Source organism: Myotis yumanensis, unplaced genomic scaffold (assembly GCF_028538775.1).
Source record: "Myotis yumanensis isolate MYYU_CA2020_CCGP unplaced genomic scaffold, mMyoYum1.0.hap1 SCAF_14, whole genome shotgun sequence".
NCBI classification, from domain to species: Eukaryota; Metazoa; Chordata; class Mammalia; order Chiroptera; family Vespertilionidae; genus Myotis; species Myotis yumanensis.
The window spans coordinates 249,533-265,220 of NW_027223765.1; the positions used below are offsets into that span (position 1 = coordinate 249,533).

Here is a 15,688-nt window from a genome sequence, read left to right on the forward strand (position 1 = left end):
CTAAAGGAGTTCATCACCACTAAACCAGTATTATACAAAATACTGAAAGGTATCCTTTAAGAAGAGGAAGAAGAAAAAGGTAAAGATACAAATTGTGAACAACAAACATGCATCTATCAACAAGTGAATCTAAGAATCAAGTGAATAAATAATCTGATGTACAGAATGAACTGGTGATTATAATGAATCAGGGACATAGAAAGGGAATGGACTGACTATTCTTGAGGGGGAAAGGGGAATGGGAGATGTGGGAAGAGACTGGACAAAAATCGTGCACCTATGGATGAGGACAGTGGGTGGGGAGTGAGGGCAGAGGGTGGGGCGGGAACTGGAAGGAGGGGAGTTATGGGGGGGCGGGGAAGAGGAACAAATGTAATCTGAACAATAAAAATTTACTAAATAAAAAAATAAAAAAATAAAAAAAATTAAAAAAAAACAGGATCAAAAGATCTGACATACATGTAATTACATCCCAGAGGCAATAAATAGATCACGACTGAGAATTTTTAACATTAATGAAAAACATCAAGCCTTCGATTAGAGAAACACTGTGAACTCCAAAGAAAAGACCCCCAGGCAAATCTCTGTCCAACTACTGAGCCCGAGACAGATTCTTTTTTTTTCTCAAAAATATTTTATTGATTTTTTTACAGAGAGGATCTATCAGCCTTTGTCTCACCATATCAGAACTAAGGAATCAACATGTCACCCTACATGACATGATCCTGACAAATTCTGAGAAGATCAAATGGCCCCAGAGCAGCAAGGCAGACACCGCACTGAGGCCGGGGCCAGGGGGCTCTGTGAGTCTGGCTCAAGACCGACACGCCTTGGTTCGGGACATGACGACCGTGATGGGGAAACTGGCTGCACAGTCATCGCACCTCCTGTTTTCAGAGTCTAGTAAAACCCTCATGTCGTTAGAAAAGAAAACAGACGTGAAGCCCATGAGCAGAGGTCTAGCTCGCCAGAGAGAAAGGCGGCTTCCCGACTGACTACCTGGCCCACCTCCCGACCGACGGATCTGAGCGTCCACACTGCGTGGCAGGCGTCCGGCCCGGCCCTGCCCCCTCTTCATGCCACAAGTCTCACCCTCAGGGCCTGCCCTCTCTTCTCTCCCCGGTGCTCTCAGGGCCGCTCCACCGCACTCCCGCGCACGCGGCCTGCCCTGCACCCTGGAGAGGCAGAACGGGGCAGCCCGCGTGGCCTGGGGGCCAGAGGGACAGTGGTGAGAGGCGCTCCTCGGTCACGGCCCTGGACACCAGCTCCGCCGGGCCATCAGCTCCTGAGCCCAGAAGGCTCTCTTTCCCTGACCGTCCAGAGACGCAGGAGCTCTTCCCGGAGCACCCCGCCCGCAGCACGTCTGCTTTAGCCTGTAGGCCTGGCACATGGAGGCACTCCCTGTCCCCAACGTAAACAAGGCCTGGAGCCCATGGAAAGGCGAGGCCACCACCCCGAATGGGACCACCACTGCTCCAGGCCTGCCCCAGTCCTCCCTTCGAGTCGCATTAAAATGTTCCAAGCCCAAGGCTGTTTCCATGGTCACTGCCGCTGGCTGTTCCCTGGCTGTTCACGGAGCTTGCAGGCCGAGGACAGGAATGGCCGGGTCCCCACGCGGGACTGATGGGACTGGCGGGCTCACTGTTCTCCATCAGACAGGGGCCAAAGGAGGAGGGGCTGCTCTCCCTCTCGGATGGGAGGCCTTCGGGTGTCACCAGCGTGAATGTGGTTTCCTCACCTCAGGGTGGACCACACCCGCCCCACCTAGGGAAGACTGGGTGAGAAGGGCTCTGGCAGCACTGAAGGTCATGACATACAAGATCAAGACTTATTTCCAGGCAGCAGGACCCAGCCACCCTCCCCCACAGTCAGGGCCAGTCTGCTTCCCACGGTTTCCATGACACACCATCCCGAAACCAGTCCTCTCTTGATTCAGTTGCCCACATCCCGGGGCCCACTCCTGAGCAACAGGATCAGAAAAACAGGGTGACAGCAGGTGTCTGAGCTGCTGCCTCAGCACAAATCCTGGAGCTATGGTCCAGCCCCCTGCCTACGGTCCAGCCTCCTGCCCACAGTCTGGCCCCTGCCCACGGTCAGCCTCCTGCCCACAGTCTGGCCCCTGCCCACGGTCCAGCCTCCTGCCCACGCTGGGACACCCTGGCCTGGAGCAGGAGGCGGGGAGGGAGCCGCTCTGGGAGGCACCACTAGAAGGGGGCAATGTTTGCCAAGTCAAGCTGACGTCATGATCTGCGAGTGAGCACACCCTGCTTCAGACACCATCCTGGGACCCAACCCGCAGAGGAGAGAGGGCCTGGCATTTACCAGCCTAAAGGGTGTGGGTGCCAGGCCAGGTCTGGGCTGGGCCTCAGCTGGCGGAACCTCCCTCCACGTGGAGCTGGAGAACTAGTTTTCCACCCGGAGAAGGCAGGTTGGTACCATTTTCTCCACAGGCCAGGACACAGGATGTGACAGCCACGCCAGGGAGAGCCACTGTCCCTGAGCAGTGACTGCTCCAGCTGGGGTAGACGTGATCCAAAGCAGAGGGAGGCGGCGGCTGTGGGGCCCCTTACGAAGGAGTGCCAACACCTCCCCTCTCCGCAATCACAAGCCCGGCCTAGACCCGCCTCACGCACAGACCAGCCAATCTGCCACGGGGAGTGACTGAGGCTTAGAAAGCAGAGCAGCTGCACGAAGCCCTCTGCAGCCAGCTTCCCAAGGGCCCAGATCAGTCAGGCGGCGGTGAACCTTTTACATCAGGACCCTGGGCAGGTGGCTGAACAGACAGAGGGCCTGTGGGACAGAGGCAAGAGCACCTCCTTTTGGGGCAGCACTTCTCCTTTTGAGGGAGGTGGCGGCGGAGGGGCTGGGTTAGAGAGGAGGCATGGCCGCCCTGCAGAACAAGCCACAGGAGGGCAGGTCCAGCCCAGAGAAGCAGCAGGGACCCTCTGGAGGTGGGGACATGTCTCTCTGAGTGGAGCCTGGGCCGGTCGACCTAGAGGGGCTGACTCCCCCATGGGGATTTGGTTGTATGAGGATGGGACAGGATTTATCGCAAAGGGAGCAATAAAACTTAAAAAAATTTGGGATCTAGAGAATCCATGCAATTCCCATCAAAATCCTAGCAAGGCTTTCCATAAATATGAGTGAGCGGATCCTACAAGGATAAGGAAAGGCACGGGCGTGTGGACAGCAGGGTCCTGGTCTCCTCGGCAGACAGGCAGGCGCCTGGGCAGAGGAAGGTGGTGACTGCCCAGCACGGTGCTGAGGGGTGAGGCCCGGGGGGGGGGGGGGGGGGGGGGGCTGCTCCGACCGACTGGCGCCCATCTCCTCAGCCACAGACTGAGGCAGTGCCTGCCCCACAGCGTATCTGGGCCGACAACGGGACCTGCTAACGACGCGGCGTGTTTGCTGAGGCCATCGATCGCACACGTAAGGGAAGCGCTACAGAGCGTCCTGACCCCGTTTCTTGGTCACATGTGCTTACTTCCACCCTCACCCACCCCCTCGCTGTTCTCCCAGCTCCTGTCCCATTTGCAGAGTTAGCAGAGACCTTACGCAAAAGTCAACGGCCTTTTCCGGGTGTGTCTGGAGCCCTCAGCTCTCAGGAGGCACCCAAAGTTTCCTCCGTCTGCCCAAAGCCCCAGCCCAGCCAGGTAACAGCGACGGCGTGTGCTCCGCTCCCCAGAAGGGAAGCCAGTTTGCTCCCCATCTCAGCTGAAGATAGGCAGGTGGAGAGGCTCAGAGAAAAACGCGACCCGCCCAAGGACGTGTGAACACACTTGGGAACAGCCAAGCAGGTGCAGGCACACACCCCTGTGAACTTGAAATGGCCCTGGCTCCTCTGAGACGGGCTTCTGAATGGGGCAGAGAGGAGGGGCCTGCACCTGGGGAGGGTTCCACTTACTCTGGTGAAGGCGACATGAGGCCGTGGCATCAGGAAAGCGTGCTCCCAGGTGCCGGCCCAGCCCCTTTGGGAGCATCCCTCCCCTCCTGTGCACCCCCTCAACCAAGAGCCCACGGAGCCCAGCTTTCTCAGGGCACCAAGATCTACCCCCATGTGAGCAGGAGCCTCCACAGGCCTGTGCCTGAAGGAAACGGCTCAGGGCAAAGGCCACCAAGGCCACCTGTCCACGCAGACACCAGGTCTGGCCCAAGCAGAGCTCCACAGCTGCTCGGTGGCCCCAGCTCAGGGCTGGGCAGGAAGTGCTAACAGACATGAAGCTTACCCCGGCTCACGAGGACCAGCCACCCAGCCCCTCCCTGCCCTCCACATGCTTCCGAAACCTGTCCCAGAATCTCTGTTGGAGGCTCCAGCTCTCATGTGCCTGCAACCACAGGGGGAGGGAGCCTTGTGTAGGCAACTTTACCAGACCCAACCAGACGACGGGATTTGGCAAAATAGGATCAATCCTGTAGGTGAGCTGCTGAGGGGAACGAGAGGACAGAAAGAGCGGAGGCTGAGCTCTACAGGAAGCCGAATGTCGGGGGACAAGGAAAGGAGTGCCAGGCTGGGACAGCTCAGATGACGTGTCGGAAACACTGAGTGGCCCCAGCCCGCTGGCCCTGCTAGCTCACACCCCAGGGAGGCGTGGAGCCAGGTCTGCAGGTGCTTAGAGCCAAGCCACACGAGGGCTTGGAGAGCGAGGAGGCAGAACGTGGGGTCAGCAGGAAAGGCTGGGCTGAGCGTCACAGGGCCAGTGGGGCGGGTGCAGGTCTGACCGGGCAAAGGGGCCGGTGAGGAAAGAACGGTGGAGGCTGAACGCAGAGTGGGAGGACGTGAGAACCAACAGGGGCTGGAGGAGAGGAGGGCAGGGAGCTGCAAGCGGGCATTACCTGTGCTTCTCGCCCTCCTCCTCCCCTTCTCTGAGCTGCTTGGTCTTTGGCTCCGCATCTTCCTTGTCCTGCAAAGGAAGGGAGAGAACCAGCTGCTCAGATGAACGTTCCTACTTCCAGCCCACAGCGCCCGGGCAGCGAATGAGGAATAGGAGATCTCGGAGGCACACACCCAGGCCAGCAGCTGCAGCCTCCGAGCAGGCACGGCCGCTGTCACTGCCGCCACAGCGCTGATGCCTCCCTCCTCGCCCTCAACTCCCGGCAGAATTCAGAACCCACCACCCAGTCCAGGCCAAGGCCCAGAGGCCCTCAGACCACTAACAGGGGGAGCCAGGAGGCTTCAGGTGCCACAGAGGGCTCACGCCACCAGCACCTTCCTGGGTCTGAATAGCTCCACCCGCTGAGCTGGGAGACTAGGGAGGAGCAGCCACCAGCAACCGGGAGGTCAGGCCCCGGGCCTTCGCTCCAGAAACACCTCTGTGGTTCCCGTCAGGAGCAGCATAACTCAACCTCAGACCAGGCCTGTAACCACTCACCCCTGCACTGTCCTCGGGAAACGGGGGAGGGGGACTCGTTGAAATCCCTATGGGAAAAGCTTCTGTAATCTGTCTTCCTGCTGCCCCCGACCGGTCTGTGAGTCTAGAGGTCATTCTCATCCCAGCCTTGACAGCAGGCCTGCTCTCAGGAGCACAGGCCCCACAGGAGGGCACTGCCAGGTTCCCAGCTGCAGCGAAAGCTCTGCTGGGCTCCCCGCACTCAAATGTGCACGCAGGGTGTGTGAGCCTCCATGTCTGTCCGAGTGCGTGACCTGCCCTCGGAGCACGTGGAAGGCTCCAGAATAGAGCCTGTCCAGGATCTGCCTGCACAAGGGGGAGCCCCCCAGGGGGTCAGTGTCACTTCCTCCCCAAGGACCTGCCTTGACGCACGGCAGGGTGCTGATGAGACAGCGGGAAGCCTCCACAGGGACTGCTGTGACGAAGACAAGAGCGAGGTGGCACCGACACACACATCAGAACTGACAGCTGCTTGCCCTGTGCTCCTAGGAGTCGAGTGTGCCCCCACGAGGGACACTGGCTTTGAGTCACTTCCTGCCAGCGTTCACCACGCTGACCCCGAGAGCGAGCCGACCTGCCACTCCCAGGCCACAGCCTATGGAGAGAAGACGCCGAAGCCAGGTGGAGGCCTGGCCCAGGTGGGGTGGAGATGTGAACAGACTGAGATGCCTCCTCGCTCTCAGCCGGCAGCTTGGTCTCTGGGGACAGGCAGCAGGAAGGAGTGACAGCAGCTAGAGAGGTCAACATGGCTCTACGGGGGAGGGGTTCCTACCGAGGGTGGGCAGGATGGGGAGACAGGAGGAAGGAGGACATTCTGGGAGGGAGGGGAGCACAGCTGAAGCAGACGCGGGTGTGGCTGCCACAGAGAGGAGGAGAGGGGGGACCGGTGCTGATGGAGGGGGGACCAGAGGACTTTCCGGGAGTCTGCCCACCAGGGGGCAGCAGGAGGGCGAGAGGCATTCACAGGGATGGCAAAGAGGGAACGGAGAGCCTCGTAGCTGAGAAACAAGCCAGGCTTCTCCACAGGCCCCAGGGCTGCTGGGCCGACCCACACACCCTCCCTGACTAAATGCTGGCCGACGAAGCCAGCCAGCAGCAGGACATGCATACAAAGCTCCTTGCCCTGCCGGCGGCAGGCTCCCTGAGGGCGCGGTGCTGGCCAAGGGGACGGGGGATGGTGCTTCCCTTGGCGAGGAAGGACCAGAAGGAAGAGAAGAGGAGGCTCAGCTTCCCCCAAGCGGCTGCTGGGCAACTCCCCCCTCCCTCCCCAGGCTCCCTTCCACGGGCTCACCTGGGCCACCTGGCAGAGGCGGGGACTGCGGGAACAGCCTTTGGGAGCAACTTTTGCAAACACCATGTCCCTTCCCAGCCCTGAGCAAGGGCCACTCAGCAGCCGTGCTGCCACCACCTGGAATCCCAGAGACACTCACGTGCCTGGCAAAGGCCAAGTTATTCATTAATACAATGGAAAACACCCAACTACCTAGAGAACATTTTTAAATGCCCAGCAGTCTGGGGGGTGGGGTGCAGCATAAGCTCTGCAGACAGGGTGAGGGTAAGGAGGGCCCCAGTCTGGGTGCAGTGCCATGAGCAGGGACTCAAGAACAATGGAGATACACGCGTGGGCAAGGGCAGGTGACCAGAGACACAGGCCCCACAAGTGTGCGGGCACGGGACCCAGTCTTCCTGCTGGACAGCGATGCAGACAGGACAGCTCTAAGCGCTCCTGGCCTAGGTCACAAGGCAGGGCCCTCCCTGCCTGGGAAGGGGCAGCGGTGCAGACAAGCCTCACAGTCCCCCACCCCCAGCCTGGGAGGCTCAGGCTCAGAACTGAAGGGCTGGCAGGACAACCGCCGTCAGAAAAGGAGAAGGACTTGCCCAAGGTCACAGAGGTCCTCCCGACACCCTGCACCCTCACCAAGGGGATGAGCGTCAAGAGTGGCACTTGGTTCTAGAAACAGCCCCGCCCCCGCCCTCCCGCATGCTCCCACCTTCAGAGCTGGCCACGTGCACTCAGACCTGGCGGACACTCGTGGGAGGAGCACAGGCAGGCGGGGCCTCAGGTGCACAGAATCTCAGGGGATCTAGAGACACCCCACCCACCCCAGACCCTTAAAGCAACTCACTGCTGAACACCCCTTATACACACCCCTCCCAGGTCCCTGTGCCTCTCCTTCCTTCCCAGTCCTGTTCGCACTCCCCTCTCCTACACCACCTCCAAGCCTGGGCACAGAACTGCCAGCTCTCTATGCCCGGGGGCTGGGGGAGGGAGGAGGGAGGTCTGACCCTCCTGGGCAGGCTGCAGGCCCTGACTCTGGGCCCCTGGCACTCAGTTTGCCGCTAGGACTACCTGGCCCCTGTGCCCACCCGGCCCTGCAGCTGGCGAATTCCTCGAGGACAAACGCTTCTCATCCATCTGTGCCCATGGGCCTGACACGGCCTTGAGGGGGCACAGCATAGTGTGAGCTGCAGGCTCTGGGCCAGAACTCAGGTGTCAAGCCGTGCTTCCTGCTGCTGCGCTGTGACCTCGGTTTCCTTGTCTATGAAAATGGGACGAGCAGCCTGATGTTATGCATGGGTGCAAAAATGAATGGCCTGGGCCAAGGAGAAGACCTGCGGCTGGGAGGACGAGGCAGCAGACCCCGAGGGCAGGAAGGAAAGGGCTGCACAGACGCTTCTGGACAACAGGCCAGACTGTTTGTGTCTGCAAAGGTCGTGCTGAGCTTTCACTTTCTCCCCTCACCTGCTCTCTCTGCAGCCCCGGCCGGTGGGAGTGACGTCGGACAGTCTGCACGGGGGTAGATCTGACTCCCCACACGGTGCTTCACCAAGAATCAGACTCAGAGGCGGGCAGAGGGTCACTGCTCTCCCGTGGGGTGGGGCGGGGTGGGGCGAGCGGGAGCCAAAGGCAGGGAGCTGGAGGCTGGAGGACAGTAGGAAGCTGAGGACAGGGCTGCAGATAAGAGCCGGAACGGGGTCAGTGGCAGTGGGATAGGACAAGGGGTGCCTGAGTGCTCTGAGGAACAGGGAGGAGTCTGAGGCAATGGAAGTCTGACCATGACTCACTGGGAGAATGAGGTGCCTTGGACTAAAAAGGTGATGGCACTCAGGGGACAAGAAGGAAGGGTGTGGCCGCTTTCAGGCAGGCTGGGCGAGGCCTGGTGCCTGGAGTCTGACGAAGGCCCGTGCAGACAAAGGCCGAGGGTCCTGGTCCCGTGCCGGGCAAGGCGCCTGGGCAGTGGAAAAGAGGGCTCATTCCTCGGCAGAGGCAAGGTGGGCCCCCCCATCAGCACCGCATCACAGGGCCTACACCAGATGACTGCTGCCGTCCTGCCTGTGGCCAAGGAAGGCGGGGAGCTGGCCCCAAGCCAAGTCTGGTCTTATTCTTGCCACAAGTGCACCTGGGAAACCAGCCATGCTCCAGAGACGGCAGATACCCCCCCCCCCCCCCAGCAGATTATCAGGCGGCAATCACTGACTGGCTCCCTGTGCCAGGCACCCACGCTGGGTGCTGAGAAAAAAGAACGAGTGAGCACCGAATGTTCACAGACCAGGGTGGGCACCCAGCCTTGGTGCATGGACAGGATCCTAGAGGTCAACGACCAGACACACATAGGCCAGCTGGGAAGGCTCATTTCCTGGAGTAAAAACCCACAGTTCTTCAGCTTCTCAAGGGGGTAGTGACCCAGAAGAGGAAAGGGAAGTGTCAACAGCATGGTGTGGGGGGTGAGGTGGATCTCTGGCTGGCACAGGGGGTGCAGGGGAGGGCAGCAGAGGGAACAGCTAGCACTGTGAGTGTGCCCAGGCTTAAAGGGCCCCTGCTCCTGCTCCATGGCCCCAACAGGAAAGCAGCCCTTGCAAGGTCACTCCAAGGTCCTCACACACAGCCAGCCTGGAACAGCTCCCCTGGGCAGCCAGGCAAGGCTCCAAACTCCCGTGGGGCCAACCTTGTAGGGGGCTGTGGTGTGGAGGCAGCCAGGCAACACGCCTGGACAGGCAGGTGGTCAGTCAGCCTCAAGTCCGCTGATGACCAGTGGCGGGACCTCTGGAGGCGGTTTCCTCCCCTGTGCGCGGGGGTCGGTGCTACCTCTGCAGGGGCTGAGGGTTAAACAAGGTAACCGGAGTCCACGGTCTCATGCAGGACACACGTGACACCCACTGTGGGAAATGGCATCCTGGGGGTTCTGACCCCTGATGTCCGTCAGCAATGGGCCTGACTTGAACCCTGACCCTTGCTGCATCTTCCAGGAAACCAGATGCTCCCCGTTTTCACCACCACCACCCTGCCCTAACCCCCATCCCCAAACCCAAGAAAGCAGGCACCCTGCTGACTTCCGGGAACCACAGAGACTGAACAGGTACCAGGATCCAAGGCCCAGGTCCAGCCTGGGACACAGAGGCCCATTACTGTCAGACCAGCCATCAGAAAAAGTGATCTACAGCTGACATTTTAAATGTAGCAACGTGCAAGCGGAATAGTACTTTATTTTTTGCCAAGTTTCTGTAGATGACAAACTTTTGATTTTTAAAAATGAGGCTCAAATGAAGAATGACCCGATTCCCTCAGGGATGAGTGCCCAGAGGCCCCGGGCCGGAGGAACAGGCACACCTGTAGCTTCCCCACAGCCTAGCTCTGCACCCACAAAACCCCGGTGGGTTTCGGCGCTTCCCTGTGCGGGGTGCAGGCTGCACCATGTCAGCAGGCCTCTGACAACTGTCCCCAGCACCGAGGCAGCTGGGGGTGCGTCACCAGGTTCTGCGTCCCTCTGTCTTCCCTCCTAGATCGGATGCTCCCGAGGCCTGTCCGTCACTGCTCCCCAGCACCTGGCACACAGCAGCAGGTGGAGCAACAGTGAATGGGTGAATGAATGAACCTCCCCCACACTGGGAGAGGCAGGGCTCACAGGCAAATCCCCCTGAGAGAGAAAGTTCTCCCCCACCTTGTCTGAGCCTCCCAGCAGCGCCGGACTCCCAGCAGGCCTGCCCCACGGACCCAGGGGCTGAGGCTCAGCGACGCCTAACTCAGGTCTGTGTGTGTCAGACCACACACTTCTTCAGTTTGGGGATGCAGACAACTGGAAGCCTAGCTCCCTGCTGCCACACATCTGCTCCTTCGCCCATAACATCTGTCCTATCCCCCCCTCCAACATCACCTTCTTCTCCTGTCAAAGGAGGGAAATCCCAACCATGCCCGCGTCTTAGGGGTGTGGTAGGGACCACCTCTAACCAGGTTCCCAGGACCAGGGAAGCTCTGCAGAGGGCTGGACCCAACTGCCATTCATCTCTGCAATAACAGCAGTCATGACAGTACGCCAGGCAGTTAATTATTTGGTTAATTAAATTATCAGTGTTATGTAAGCAGTCACCCAGGAACCTAGTAAGGTCAGCACTTCGTTCTCCGTTCGCACATGAAAAAAACAGGGTGCAGTTAACCCACCCAGGCTCACACACTCGGTGCTGTCAGGGCCCAAGGGTGAGGGTGGGCTCAGGTCTAGACTGCCCAGCGCCCTGCTCAAACCCGACTCCCCCTTCACACACACAGGTGGTCTCACTGGGATTTCATGGCACCTCAGCCACAAGCCAACTTCACAACCACCCGGGCTGACATCTCCTCTTGGTGACACGCCAGAGGGGCATGACCAAGCCACCAGGAGCAACTCCCACCCAGAAAAGCACCCGGAGGAGATAAGAGCGGATGATTCCTCTGTGGCTCTCGTCAGCGGGAGAGGGGGAGCTACGAGGCGAGTCCGGCCTGCCGGGCACCATAAGGCAGGTCAGCTGCTCTGCAACTGCCAGAGTGGTCCCTAAAATAGCAACCTGATGGGCGGCGCCGTGAAGATGACCCACAAGGGACACAGAGCCCACACCCATGACCATGAGCTCAACCGTGGCCAAGGACTTCACAGGCTCACACAACACAACTGTGGAGCATTTCTGCACTTCCTTTAGTTCTGAAGTCACAATGATTTAATAACGAAATGACTTAAAAACAAAAGCAACTCGAGGAACCCAGCTGTCTGGCGCTCACTGTCTTGACATTACTCACACCCTGAACAGACCCTCCTGGCCTTCGCCTGGCTCAACAGGAAAGCAGGAAACCATGGCGGGCCCTCACGCCCAACACAGCCGAGGCAATGTCTCATGACCTTTCTCAGGCTTTGAAACACACACAAAACACTAGCCAGCAATGCTGAGAGGAGAGGAGGGAAGACACACCTGCACACACCAGGTCCCTCCTGCAACCCAAACTGGGCCCAGAGGCCCAGCCAGTAGCTGCACTGCAGGCCGCGTGCCCTCCCATCAGGCCGCACATCCCCCAATTCAGGGAGAACATTTCAGTTGAGAAATTAACTGATGGTGACACGAGGTCACCTCCCACCCTCTCACCCGGCCCCACCACTTCCCTTTTTCTGGAGGGCACAACGCCTCCTGCCACGAAGCCCACTCACCACCACCAGGACTTCCTCTCCATGGTGGGACGAGAGGAGGAGCAAGAGTCACAAGCAGATGTCCAGGTATCAGTCCTCCTCATGGAGCTCTGGGCGTGGCCCGGACCCCCTGCCCATCCTCACAGTGGGCAGCCGAGTCATCAGGCCGGGGGGCCCAGCTGGTCCGTCTGGGGGAATGGAACCGCCACCCAGACTCTCTGGTCCTGAGGACGTGCAACTGATGTCTGACCTGCCGGCTAGAGAGCAAACAGGCTTCCCCTAGCACAGGAGCCGGCAGCAGACAGGGTTCTAAGGCTGAGCCCGGTACTGTGTTCACCAGGCTTGGGCCCAATGGAAAGAGCACGCTGAACACCCCAGGGAGCGGCTCCTGAAAGTGACACCCTTACCTCGCACACACAGCCTAGGCACACAGGCCTGCTGACACCAATCCTGGGCTCCCCCGCAGAGCTCCCCAGAGCTGCCAACAGACCACATCAGGCCTCCTGTGGGCCACAGCACAGCCCTGGCTGACCCGGCCGGTGACCAACTAAAACGAGCAGCTCTTTCCCATGTGGACGAATGTCAAAGCACCCCCAGCCCGTGTGTAAGTAACAGGCTCTGGGAACTCAGTCATCTGGCCAGATGCACACCGTGAGGCTCCTCCGCTGCCATGACAGCCGCCGGCAGACCTTCAAGTCAGTCTCTGGACTCTCCCCAAAGGGCAAGCTTGCTTTTCCCTGAGAAAATCCTCAGCCAACTCCCATACGCTGCCCAGTTCCTTCCTCTCTCCATTCAGAGACTTGCAGAGCGTCTCTGGGCTTGTCGTCTGGCAGACATGACTGCTGCCCTCAGGGAGCTCAGGGGCAGGTGGAAGAGGAAGCGGCCTGTCCGACTACCTGACTTCCTGGTGCTCTGGGAGCGCCCAGTGACTAACAGCTGAGGAGAGGACACCTGGGCTCAGCTCCCTGAGGGCGAGCAGGCGTCCCTGCTGGGAAGAGGGAGCGGCAGGGCAGGGAGTGCTGGGTGAGGGAGGAGGGGAAGGCCAGCCCGGCTCCAGACTGGAGCCCACAGCACTGAGCACCAGCATGAGTCCGGGGACGGACAGGGAGGCGGCAACATGGGATTAGCGTGTTATTTATGAAGAACATTCAGAAAATACCAGAAAGGAAAGGGCAAAGGTCACTGGTGGAAGCCACTGGAAAAAAAAGGAGCTGGAAATGATGGAGAGCCACCTTCTTACTTCCAGGACAGCAGCGGGCAGCTGCCTGAGTCTGCCTGGAGGCCCCTTCCTCATTCCACACAGCGCTCCCAAAGCTGCCCACTCCCTCTAGTGCACAACTACCTGGGATCAGGTATTATCACCCCATCCAAACGCAAGTTCAGAACGAAGGGATTTACCCAGTGGCTCACCCCGCCTAAAAGGCGGCCAGCATTTAACTGAGGTTTCCTGATGGCATCATGCTTCCAAGACTCTCAGATGAACAGCCCTCGGCTGGGGCGTGCTCCCCCCCCCCCCCCCCCCGTCCCCCCGACCCCCCGCACAGGAGCCCGAGAAGTGTGAGCAGGTCCATCCTTACCAAGTGAGAAAAGTAAGAAAACCACAAACTGTTGGGGCTGCAAAGGCCTCAAATATCATCCGCACAGGAGGAACCAGTTATAAAGAGACCCACCATTTCAGAATCTTCCAGGCTGAGACCTGCAAATCCGAATGTCCCAGGAGCCTGCCCTCTCCCAGGCCATGCTTCTACCACACGGCCAACTGAGGCGCCCCTGGGCCGACCACACCCTCCAGAAGCTGACCCAGTGGAGGAAGGGACCGCATGAGGCCACACCAAGCTGCCTGGGGACCTGCTGTGGTCACCAGGGTGAGCTCTGGACAGAGCAGGCCCGATGAGGACACAGAGCAATCTCTCATACAACATAAGCGTCCTGAGGGCCACAGGAGGTCCAGGTCGTGTGGGGCACGCGGAGGGCGAGAGCTCATGCTGAACCACAGGCCTCTGGGCTCATGTTGGCTGGTCCGTCCACTCTGCATGGGGCTGAAGCCACTGGAAGGCGACTGGAACTTGAGTGCCCAGGTCACTCTATGAGCCGCCCAGTACCTGTCCTTGGGGGCAGAAAGAGCTCACCCAAGCCACGGGGAGTCCCTGGGAGGCCAGCAGGCAACCACTTGCAAATGGAGAAGCTGGGCTCAGGACAAGTGATCTGTGGACTTGGTCCCAACCCACCCCCCACCCCCCGTCCAGCCAGAGTCCATCACAACAGCCACTCGACAGTGGGTGCTAACCAGGCCTGGGGGCCAGCCTCCCATCCTTCCATCCCAACACAGGCTCCAACGTGGGACCTGAGCTAGAAAAGCAAATTGTTTACAAGTCTATTCCCAGGCAAGCCAGGGGTTTACGGAGCAACAAAGTGTGCTGCGCCTAGAAGCTATTTTAACCTCTTTTCAGCTGCTTCTCGGAGTTCACAGTCTAAGAAGTCAAGGTAAGACAGCTGTCTCCTCCCTGGTGTGATCTACAAGTGATAAAATCCTAATTAAAACCAAATTTACACTGCAAGTCAGAACTGGCACATCTGTGGGAGAAATATCGCAGAAATAAGCTCTTTTAACCCTCAGCTACGCACATCTACTTCCTGTGGGAGCACCGTGTGTTGTTAACCATGTGCTGGGCTGAGGGTGAGAAGGCACCCTCCCCTCCTGGGCTGCAGGGACGTCACACGGGGAGCCCAGGTGATGGCCGGGCGAGTCCTCATCAGTGGGCAACAACCACGTAGGGTGATGAGGACAGTGGAGCCTGATGCTCCCCCCATTCCCGTCACCGCAGTGTGAGGCCATGGAACCCCACTGCTCAGAGGAGGCCCACTTCCCCACCGCCCCCGCCGAAGAGGGGCACATGCCTCCCTGCACGTAGGCTCTTCTCTTCCCTCTGTTCACCCAGCTGCCACCAGTGTCACCCAGAGGAAGACCCAGCCCTTGCCCTTGAGCTGCCCAGTTTAGAAGGGCATTTCCTACACGAATGCAGAGAACATGAGTCCAAGTCAGAAAAGGCTAGCCGCAGTGTGTGCGGTGACGTCCCTGGGTGGGGGGCTTACACAGTTGATCCCCCCAAGTTCAGACCACCTCCACTCTGGCCTGCCCTGCTCTGCTCCTGCCCCTCTCCCGGTTCCACGCCTCCAAACAGCTATTGCCCTACCAGCCCCCCACTCTATCCCTCGGCAAGTATTTTCTCAGCCCCTCTGCCGATTTACACAGAGAGCCCAAGTGGGGGCATGACCCCTATGCCAACCAGTGAGATAAAGCGGAGACCGTGCATTCACAGTGGGCTCAGAAGCCCCCTCCTCCATGCAGCCTTCTGTGTGCAAGCGTCACCCCCACCCCGTGCCCTGCTGCCAGCCCTCCCTCCAGGACGCCCCTCCATGGCGTAGAGGAGCACGCTGTATTATGGCTGGTGGCACACGGCTTAGTTTTCCTGCTGATCCCAGACTGCCCTCACACAGCAGGCACTCCATAGTAAGAGTAAGGCCGGTGTAGCTCGGTGGTTGAGCATCAACCTATGGACCAGGAGGTCACAGTTCAATTCCTGGTCAGGGCACACGCTCCAGATTTGGGCTCCATCCCCAGTGCAGGGCCAGCAGGAGGCAGCCAACCAATGGTTCCCTCTCATCATTGATGTTTCTCTCTCTCTATCCCTCTCCCTTCCTCTCTGAAATCAATAAAAAAATATTTTAAAAAAAATAAGAGTAACACCAGTGGGTGCAGAAGAAGGGCCAGGTAACTTACTCCTCACCCCAGAGGGCCCCACACTCACCCCCACTCCCTAAGAGAGCCCTGCTCTCAGGGATCAAGCAGGTGCTTCTTTAGGACTCAGCCAG

General features: G+C 59.2%; 1 protein-coding gene across 2 annotated transcripts in view; it reads right to left on the minus strand.

Annotated features, from left to right (window-relative positions):
* CCDC12 (coiled-coil domain containing 12) overlaps nt 1–15,688 on the minus strand; it is a 40,665-nt gene that overhangs the window by 10,013 nt on the left and 14,964 nt on the right. The window contains exons 1-2 of one of the 2 annotated variants that reach the window (XM_070391126.1): nt 6,679–6,759; nt 4,834–4,901 (exon numbers count right to left, since the gene is read on the minus strand). In XM_070391126.1, the coding sequence (XP_070247227.1) occupies nt 4,834–4,901; nt 6,679–6,744 (134 nt within the window). In that variant the 5' untranslated portion in view covers nt 6,745–6,759. Of the gene's footprint in view, nt 1–4,833; nt 4,902–6,678; nt 6,760–15,688 lie in introns of those variants that run through there. The other variant, XM_070391127.1, reaches the window with a different exon arrangement.